This window comes from Ceratotherium simum, chromosome 29 (genome assembly GCF_057802395.1).
Source record: "Ceratotherium simum simum isolate JZ-2026a chromosome 29, ASM5780239v1, whole genome shotgun sequence".
Lineage (NCBI taxonomy): Eukaryota > Metazoa > Chordata > Mammalia > Perissodactyla > Rhinocerotidae > Ceratotherium > Ceratotherium simum.
In genome coordinates this window covers 1458802-1468720 of record NC_141928.1, presented here as the reverse complement: position 1 = coordinate 1468720, position 9919 = coordinate 1458802, and the positions used below count along the sequence as shown (strand labels likewise).

General features: G+C 59.2%; 1 protein-coding gene across 1 annotated transcript; it reads right to left on the bottom strand.

Moving 5' to 3' along the window:
- Positions 1 to 3047: 3047 nt before the first annotated feature.
- On the bottom strand, positions 3048 to 7057 carry LOC147913162 (lipocalin 1-like). Its single transcript, XM_087419605.1, is given in 7 exon segments — positions 3048 to 3133; positions 4005 to 4100; positions 4779 to 4865; positions 4868 to 4908; positions 4992 to 5069; positions 5933 to 6066; positions 6947 to 7057. Coding segments are annotated over 7 exon segments (633 nt in total).
- Positions 7058 to 9919: the final 2862 nt, after the last annotated feature.

The window sequence follows — 9919 nt, the reverse complement described above, 5'->3', positions numbered from 1 at the left end:
GTGTGATCAGACGTGGGTGAACTAGAGACTTTCTACCAAATACTTACCTTTCTTCTATTGTTACAAGGAGGGATGTCAAGTTCATTTGTTTCAAGCTATAGGCATTTAATTTGCTTTTAAAAAGACATGTACCGAGCTCTGCAGTGGAGGCATTCTGCCAGGCGCAGTGAGGAGAGAAAAAGAGTTGAAAACAGAATCATGTCCTCAAGCTGCCTGAGGTGTGGCAGGGAGGCGGGACTGCTCAGGCCGTTTTCTTTCGCAAGTTCAAAAGTGCTCAGAGTGACGAGGAAGACGTGGGCAGCTGGGAGATGTGGGGCTCCTGGAGGTCCAGGAGAGGGGCTGTCCCCCCGGGAGGTTGTCTGTCACATGGAGGGAGGGTGCAGGACCGTTTGTTCATGACAGTGACGGGTTACAGAGTCATATGGGGTGGAGGGTTTGAAGTCACAATAAGGATCTCCTCTTATCCCTCTTTTATGGGAGAAAAAGCAGGGTTAGTCAGTGTTATGGCCTGAATTGTGTTCCCCCCTCAAATTCATATGTTGAAGTCCTGACCCAGAGGACCTCAGAATGTGACTGCATTTGGAGATGGGGCCTTGGAAGAGGTGATTAAGGTAAAACGAGGTCAGTAGGGTGGGCCCTGATCCAATAGGCCTGGTGACATTATGGGAGAGGAGATCAGGACACAGACACGCACAGAGGGACGACCACGTGAGGACACAGGGAGAAGACGGCTGTCCAAACGCCCAGGAGAGAGGCCTCGGGAGGAAACTGCACCTCGACCTCGGACGTCCAGCCCCCAGAGCCTCGGGAAGCAAGCCTCTGTTGTTTCTGCCTCCTGCCCGCTGTGCTTTGTCACGGCAGCCCCAGCAAACCAGCACAGCACGAAACCCAAAATCATGGGAATTCAAACTCTAACACCCTAAGGAGCATTGACAGGCACTTCATGGGAAAGAGTGGACAGAATTCAGTTAAAAACGTCTATACAAGTTTCAACACAGAGAAAATAAACATTCCATTAGCCACAGGCCCTACGCAGACAGTAATTGGTCTCAGTTATCTCGGGTCAGACCCGGAGAGAGAGGGCAAGTAGGACTCCCACACTGAGCTAAGAGAGACACACACGATTTTCCTGCCAGTTATGGGTACGCCTGGGAGATCTATCGAGAGGGGTCCTGAGATCCTGCTTTAAAAAAGCCACAGGATCAATATTAGAGCACAGCAAATTCCTGGCTTTCTTGGGGAGGAAAGCAGGTAAACTTGCTCACGTCTAGAAGTTCCAGGTCCAAGAACAAACCTGTTTAAAAGGCCTGTGAAACCGGGTGACGCCAGGATGGTCTGTCCTGTTTCCATCCCTCCTCACAGGAGCGTGCTCCCCACCCGGTGGGCACTAATTGAGGTTTAAAACTTTTTTCATTTTGCCAAAAATTTGATAAGCAAAAATAGCACCTCTTTTTCTTGTATTACTTATGAAGTGGAACCTTCTTTTGACCTATAAGTATCAGCCCTTGGACTGGTGTCCGTCTCTTGCTCGTTGTTCTGATACGGTGTCCTGCCTCCTTGGGTGAGCTGTGATGTATGTAATAGATCCACGGATGTGATGTGGGCCCTTGGTCACAGTTGTTGAAAACATTAATTTCAGGCTGTCGTTTGTATTTTAATTTTGTTGATGGTGCGTTTGATGGACCAAAGTTCAAGGTTTCCACAATTACCATCTTTTCCCTTGACGTTTATATCCGTAGTGTCGGCACCCCATCCCCAAGTTACAGACACTATAGAACTTTCAAAGTTTCTTTTCATTCAGAATTAATCAGGAATTAATTCTAAGATAATGTGCAGAGTTAGAGATCTAACCTTATTTTTTTTCCTCCAAATATCTTGGCCGTTTCCCCTAACATGATTTCTGGATTAAACAATGCTTTGTAAGGTGGATTATTTGTGTGATATGTTAAGTGGTATTTCCTGTGTTCATTTCTTAACTTTACATCCAGTTCCACTGACCCCTCCTTCTGTCCCTGAGCTGTGCCACACGATTTTAACCGCTGTACTTTCATATTAGTTATGGTAGAATGGTAGGTCAATTTGCATTACTCTTCTCTCTCAAAGATTTCAAAATTTTTGTTCTTTCATGTGGATTTTAGATTCAGTTTTGCAGCTGGGAGAAAATATCCCATTGGAATATTGATTGATTGCTTGAAACGTATAGGTTAGTTTGAGGATTATTAAATATTTATGATGTCGAAGATCATGCAGGAATATCACTTATTTGTTTATTCAGGTCAGTTTTTCAGTGCCCCGGGGTAAGGATACACTTTTAAAAATTTCTCTGTGTAAATTCTTGCAGTTTCTTCCTAAACGCACGAGCGTGTGCTTTCTGGTTACGGTGTGTCTGTTATGCTTTTCTGGTTGGGTTTGCTGGTGCGTAGGAAGCGTCTGCGCTCCGAGCGCCTGTCCTCACCGGCTTGTGGCTGAGCTGCAGGGCGACGCCGCACAGGCAGCCAGTGGTCCACTCCACCGTGCTGACCTCACGTGTTGGCCGTGGTGGAAGTCGTCTGGCTGAGGCGTGGCCTGCCGGGAGGCTTGTCCTTGCTGAGGGCATTTCTGGGGCAGGATCTGGTCACACTTGTCTCTGGCGTTTCCAGACAGTGAGTGTTGAGGCCTCCAACCCAGTTTACTAAGAGCCTGTCCTGCCGCGGGTGGCGCCTGGCTCGCCCAGGGAAGAGGAGGGCACCTTCTGTCCAGGCACCACCCTCACCTTGACTGAGGAGAGCCGGTGACCTGTCTCAGCTCACCTGTCACGCAGGTACACAGGCCTGTGTCTACCTGGCTCTTCTGGGGAGCGTGGGCTGGCACTGTGGTCACTCAGTGTCCCTCTGACCTGGGCGGGGACATGCTGCGTTGGCTCAAGGAGCCCAGAGCACCTCTCTGGAGCCGCCCAGAGCAGGAAGCAGGTGGGGGCAGGTCAGAGGGGTGCCCGCCCAGCCCCTTGCAGGGTCACCATCCCTGAAGGACACCGAGGTGGCTCCCTCCACCGGACTGCAACACTGTGCTCACTGTGGCCAGGAGCTTGGGTGACCACCTGTCCCCTCCTCGCCATCCAGAGTGTCCTTGAGCCCGTGGGTCAGGCTGGGAGAGGCTGGGAAGGGGGCAAGGAGAGGGAGGGTCCCAGGCTGGAGGGCTTCCTCAGGTGGCAAGCTGCGGGGAAGGGAAGGAGGCGAGGGCAGCAGGGCTGGAGGGGACACGGCAGGAAGACTCAGGCGGTGGCTTCACTAGACTTGGGAGGGTGGACACAGGGCTGTGGAGGGAAGAGAGCAAGGTGGGGATTTGAAACCAATCAATCAGTCAGTCGGTCAATCACAGCACATGAGCATTGTCTGTCCCTGGATCACCCTGCCCTCTGCCATCCAGCACCCCGACGGCGGCTCATGTCCTGCCATGGCCCTGGTGCCCTCACGATGACCCTCAAGAGCTCTGCGAGCCCAGCTCTCCTACCCTCCTCGGTTCCCTCCTCCGCAGCCTTTAACTCTAACAAATAGGTGACTGAACTGCAATGTCCCGTGTGAGCTGCACACGGGACCAGGTCTGTCTTGTTCCACACGCATCCAAATTCCAGGAGCAGGGCCTGGCCCATGTGTTTGTTGATCGACTGAATGATGCACAGGGGAGGGGTACAGGGGAGAGGCCCATGCCTCCCAGCTCCTCCTCCCGCCTGTGTGACCTTGGCCTTGTTTCTGAACCTCTCTGAGCCTCAGTGTCCACCTCCATAGCATGGAGATGGCGATTGTGCCCACATCACCACGTTATACTGGCTTCGTGAGACCTGGCAGGTGAGGTGCCCAGCACAGGCCTGACCATTTCGGGCGTCCTGTGGAGGCTGGCCCTGGATTTGATTGCTCTGGTCTCCTGGTTATTATTACCAGTGGGGGTTCCAGGCCTGAAAGACGAGGCTCCAGACCTCGGCCCAGCTTGCCTGGGAGCCAGGGGAAATGGCTGAGGGCAGCGCTTACCATCGAGGTTGAAGACGGGGGCTTTTTGCAGCTGGAATTCTGCAACGTCCTCAAGGTATTTCTCCAGCCCTTCGGGGTCCCTGAGCATTCTTCTGGCTGGAGTCAGATTGCTGGTGGTGAGGGGCTGAGAGTGCAGAGGCCCTGACTGTCCTCAGACGGGCCCCTCCGCCCGGCTCCCTGCCAGCTGGAGCGGCGCTGCCCGGTTGCTGCAGTGGCTGCAGCTCTCGTCACCTCACTGCCTCGTCTCCTCTGAAAGCCGGCACTCCTTGAAGGGGTGAGTCAGGGCCTCTCCCCTCGGCCGAGGACCCCCAGAGGGTCCCCACTTCACTCACAGTCGCCTGCTGCCGTGTCACCAGGCCCTCCAACACTGATGACCTCAGCCGCCGGGGCTCTGGCTCTGTCGGTCCCTGTCTCCGGGATGCCCCTGGCCCCACCCTCACCTCCGTCTAGTTTTCAGGACGCTGTGACCCCCCACTGCCTGGCACAGCCACCCTCCGTTCCCTCCCCGGTGCCCGGGGCTCTTCTGCTTTCTGAAGCCCACCAGGACTCATGGCCACATTGGCCATGCCCCCCAGGGGTAAATGAGGGAGGGGTTTTCTGATCTGTCACCAGGTGTCCAGGCTCCCAGGACACGCCGAGCACGGGGCAGGCAGGAGACCGGTTCAGTGTGTGAGTGTGTGAGTGGGGGCGCCCCACCTGAGGGCGGGGGGAGGAGGCGCCCGCACCCTCAGAGCGGCAGGCAGGCCCGGCCAGCTCTGGGGACACCCCACCTACCCAGCAGCGCCCACAGGCTGGTGGTCTCGCCGCCGTCCTGGAAGCGGACGTAGAGGATGAGGCTGCTGCAGTCGGTGCTGACGAGCGGACGTGCATGCTGCTGCCTCCCTCAACCGTGGGAGACCCCGCGCTGGTGACGGGTGACGCCCCTCTCCTCTGGCCCCAGTCCCGCCCCGTGGACAGTGCAGGACCCGGGCCGGAGGGCTGGGCTACTCACAGGAGCCTTGGTACTGGCCTTGGGGCCCAGCCGGATGGACGGTGACGTTTACCCCTCTGCACACCCCTTCTCCTCTGGGAAAAGAGAAAGGAGCTGACACTTGCTCACCTGTCCCCCTGCCTCCTGGCCCCTGCGTCGTGCCGGCGCAGGCCCCAGGGGGACGTCAGAGGCACCCCCAGCTGACGTCCCTGGTGTCCACACAAGGATCTCAGCTCCCCGGGCTCAGCAGGGTCACCCAGCCGGAGGGAGGAGGGCAGGCCCACGGGGTGCCGGGATGTGGCTGGAGGGGCTAGAGGGTGGGAGCCAGGAATGGGGAGTTTCTTATTTCTGGGACAGAGCTAACCCCCCCCAGAAGGGGTTGGAGCTTGTCCTTGGCTCGGAGCTTCAGGTCTCGGGTGGGGACCCGATCCTGGCTATCTCGGTCACGTGGGCTCTGAGCATAGACCAAGCCTTTTGCTCCCCCACCCCGAGGTCTTCAGTTTTTCACCTGGTGGGGAGGGTGGGCTGTGTGCCGACGGACCCTGGGACTGCACGGGCCACTGCAGTGGTGTTTGTGGCTGAGCATCGGCAAGGCCGTGGCCATAACTGCCTTCAGCGCAGGGCGCAGACTGTCCTGAGCCTTGCCCAGCTCAGCACAGCTCACATTGCAGATTTTCCTGACTGGCCCCCAGGGCTGGAAGCACAGCCCCACCCAGGACTCTGCAGCTTACAAGGCAGGGAGGGCGTGTGCCCCCAGGACCCGGCTGTGTGCGCCTGCCCCACCGGCCCCTTGTCGTAAAGCTTCGGAGCCTCCAGAGTTAAACCTGAGAACTCTCAGGCAGGGTCTGGAGCCCCCAGCTCAGTGCCGTGTGTCCCTCTGGTTCTAACCGCTGGCACTGTCCCTGGGGAGACCCCTGAATATGAGAACCCCGCGAGGAGCCGCAGGGGCCATGCTTACGTCCAGAATAAGACAAACTCCAGGTCCCCGTCCCAGGTCCAAATGGAATGGAGAGCGAGCCTCAGGGGGTCGGCTGGGGAGACCAGGTGTGCGTGGCTGGCGGCCAGCTGGATGGTCAACCAGCGTCCCTACACCTGCAGGGCTGCAGGGTGCCAGGTAGGTGAGGGTCCCTGGCTGTGTGGCACCTGGAGCCCCCAGTCTTGGCTCTCAGGCCACAGCACCAGCACTGAGCACTGCCGGGGGATGTGTTGGTGAGTGCCCGTGGGCCCCAGGCCAGAGGACAAGTGGTCTACTTCCTTCTTGTAAACATTTTTTCTCTCTCAGGCTGCCCTCCTCTACCCCCAGTCCCCATCCTCACTGCCCTCTCTCCCTCTCCCACCTCCTTCAGCTCCTCCTGTGTCTCCCTGTCCGGTTCTTCATCCCCTGGTGGAGTCCAGGGAGGGTGAGGGATGCCCTGGAATGGCCACCGAGTCCTGGAACTGCTCTCGCTGCCTCCTGCCCAGCACCATCCTCACTCCCCAGTGGTGGGTGATGGGCAGGCGGGTCAAGCAGGGCAGGAGTGACTCTGGGCCCCTCCCAGCCCCCAGGACTGGCCCCTTCCTATCGTCCCAGTGGTGACACTACCAATGCTTGGCCAGGTGCCCGGGGACCCCTCTTCCGGGCCTGGCCCCACCCCCAGGGTCTGAGCGCTTTGCCTTGACCGCTGTAAACTGTGCTGCAGCTTCTCCCGAGAAGTTTACTCCCACCCCGCCCCCGCTCCCCTGGCAGCCCAGGGCCAGGGCCAGCTGTGCAGGAACACGAGACCTGCTCCTGCACAGGCGGGACAGACGCCCCGAGGACCGGCTGACCCTCCAGGGAGGCGGCATCTGGGCCTGAAACACCCCTCACCCAGCCTCTGTCCCTTCGTGTCCTGCACCCCGCTGCTGCCCACCTGATCCCCGGGCACCGCCTCCTGCAACACCTGCTCTGTGTCTTCGTCCCAGGGCTGAGCCTGGGACCTGACCACTTGGTTACCTTCTGGGCATCAAAGCCTGGCTGCACCGGCACTTCTTCTAGAGTCTTCTGGGCACTGGCTAGGCCCAGGCTCAGGGTCAGCAGCAGGAGGGGCCCTCTCTCCAGGGCCATGACTGCAGGGGCCCAGAGGGAGGAGAGGCCGGGCAGCCGGTGCCCCCGCTTCATGTGTGTCCTCCAGCGGCCCACACAGATGCCTGGGCCAACCCAGCTGGCCCAGCCGGACTCCCTGGAAGTTCTGGAATCTTTCCCACAGATGTGACACGGCCTCCTTGCTGCCCTGCCTCGTGTCTGAAGGACGTGAAGGGTGTCATTTGGCCTGGGGCTGATGCTGTCTGGGCAGCTCCACCATACTGCCTGGGAGCAGTGGGAGGCGGGGGGAGGAGGAGCGTCTGCTCCTCCCACAGGGCTCAGCTCCCTCCTCCTGGGCGTCCGTCCATCCATCCGCCAGAGCCAAGAAGGCAAGGACCACTCTCCTCCCTCTCTCCTCTGCCGTCTTGTGGGGTGTGGTGGGAGCAAGGGCCTCAACGCCCTCAGCACGTGCTCGGTACACAGCAGGAAACCAGCCCCCGGGGTAGTCTGTTCTATTTACTGCAAGCATCTCTCACACCCAGCTCCCCCATCCCCGTGGGCACCCGGACCAGGCTGCAGCCTCTGTCTCTATCCCACCACCCTCTGCCCGAGGCCCTCTGAGTGCTGGTCAGGGTGCAGACGAGAGCCCAGAGCAGATGCATGGGGTTTATTGCATGGGGTGGGGGGTGGGTTGGGCAGGGAGGTCAGAACAGTAGTGGATGGGGTGTGGGCAGGGAGGTCAGGACGCATCCAGGTGGGAACATAGGGACAGGACAATGGCCCTGGGAGGCACCTTGAGGATCTGGGGACGCAGCCCAGCAGGGACGCTCCCTCTTATGCGGGGGCACTTGGCTCTGGGGCGGGCATCCTACACTGTTCCCTGTGTCTGTCCCCTCCTCCTGGGGTCCTGCCCTTCCCCTGCACCCTCCCTGCTCCCTGTCCTCCAGGCCCTGTGTGCGCAGTGTCCAGGCAGGCAGCCAAGGTCTTGGACCTGGAGCCTCATGGGGCCAGTGCTCTGAGTCCATGCAAGGCCGTGGTCCTCAGGGTCACCAGCCCCTGGACTCTGCTGCTTGGCCTCCCTCCAGGGTGGACCCACCTGTCAGTCTCATCCACAGTGTGGAATTCTTTTATGCGCTTTCTGCTTTGTCTAAAAGGAAAGCAGCCTTCTTAGTGAGATGTGCCCACGGGAGCCAGGCCCTATTTGGGTCACCCCGGGAGGAGAACCAGTCGGCCTGGGTTCACCCAGTGGAGCTGCAGGCTCCTGTCCTGCCTGCCTCCAGGGGAGCAGTAGCCACCCAGATGCCCCTCCCCAGGCTGTGAGGGGAACCCCATGAGCAGCAGGAAAGCCGGGGGAGGGGGTCGGGACACGCGGTCAGCCCTGGGCTCTCTGAGGACACGGCCAGGCTGAGCCAGGGACAGGTGGAGACCCAGGCCAGGACATGTGTGTGTGTGAGCTAGGACGCATGTACCTAGTGCTGTATCTGTGTGTGTACACCTGTGTGTGCTGTTATATGTTCCTTGTCAATAGCTTTTGCCACACTTCCAAGGGGGTGCATGACCCTATGGACTGGTCAATCTCTTCTGGCCAGGTCAACCCAGGGATGTGACACCCTGAGGTCACCTCCGTCAACCCAGGGCCTGGCAACCCCTGAGTCCAGGGCTCTGCCTGCTCCTTCCCTCAGCCCCTGATCTGGGCACTCCAGGAACAGAGAATTTAAGAGGAAATTCAAGGTTCTTGGGACGTGTGGAAATGCCCAGAATCACACGGGAAAGCCGCAAACTCTTGTTCCCAGAAATCGTCCTTGACCACGTCCATGGAAGTGCGAGCAGGGGCCTGGCAGAGAGCTGCGGTGGAGGTGGCTCCGGGGCCAGCAGCGAGCAGTGGGAGGCTGAGCTGGATCCCGTGGGCTGGGAGACACAGAGTGGAGAGACAGGACACAGCCTCTGAGCCTCTGATCTCACGAAGGGGCTGAAGACAGACTTGACCATCGATCCTGGACTCCAAAGCCAGGGAAGCTTCTGGAGCAGCAGGAGGTCTGCAGGGAAGTGATCATGTTCATCTGGAGAAATGGGAGAACAGCCCAGAAACCCCGATCACGGAGGGCGCTGGGGGAGCTGCAGACGACAGCCTATCCGAGACACCGCGTGGGCCTCCACCACGTGGTGGGCACCACGAGAGAGGTGGCACGAGGAGAGAGCGCCGGGTGAGGTCCATAGAGCCTTCTGGAACTTACAGCCCGCCTGGGGGCTCCACACGGAGCCACACAAGTGAGAGCATCACACAGCACCCACCTCTCGGAGGCAGTGGCCACTAAGCCGCATGCTGGGAGGTGGGGCTTTGCGAAGGGAGGAGGGACAGTATTCCAGAGGTGGAATAGCCTGCACAAGAGCCCCGAGGAGAACCTGGGAAGGCTGGCTGAGTGAGCGCCTCTGCGGTGGGTCCAAGAGGCATGGGAACGTGGGGGGCTTGGTGAAGGTGCTGCCACTCCATTAGGTCACCGAGGCCAGGTCACAGGAGCTCCTGGACCAGCTGCAGCGTGTAGATTTCACCATATGTGACAGGAGCTGCTGGGAGAGGGCATGATTGGCAGGGTCCCTTGGCTGAGAGGCTGTTGGGGCACTCACTTCCCCCTCGGCTGCCACTCTCACCAAGGCCAGGCTGGCGGGGCGAGACCAAGGCCATGCGGGAGGTCAGCCTCCAAGCAGTGGGGCAGCCAGGGGCCTGGGCTGGCCATGCCCCCAGAGGGCCAGAGGGCCGTGGTCAGAGAGGCACTGGGTGTTGGGCGGGGCCTGAACGCTGCAGAGTCTTCCTCGAGGAGTTTGCTGAAAGCCGCGTGTGTGGTTCTGGAAACTGTTCTGGTGGTGGGCATGGGTATGCTCCAGGCACTCGCTCTTTGATAGAAA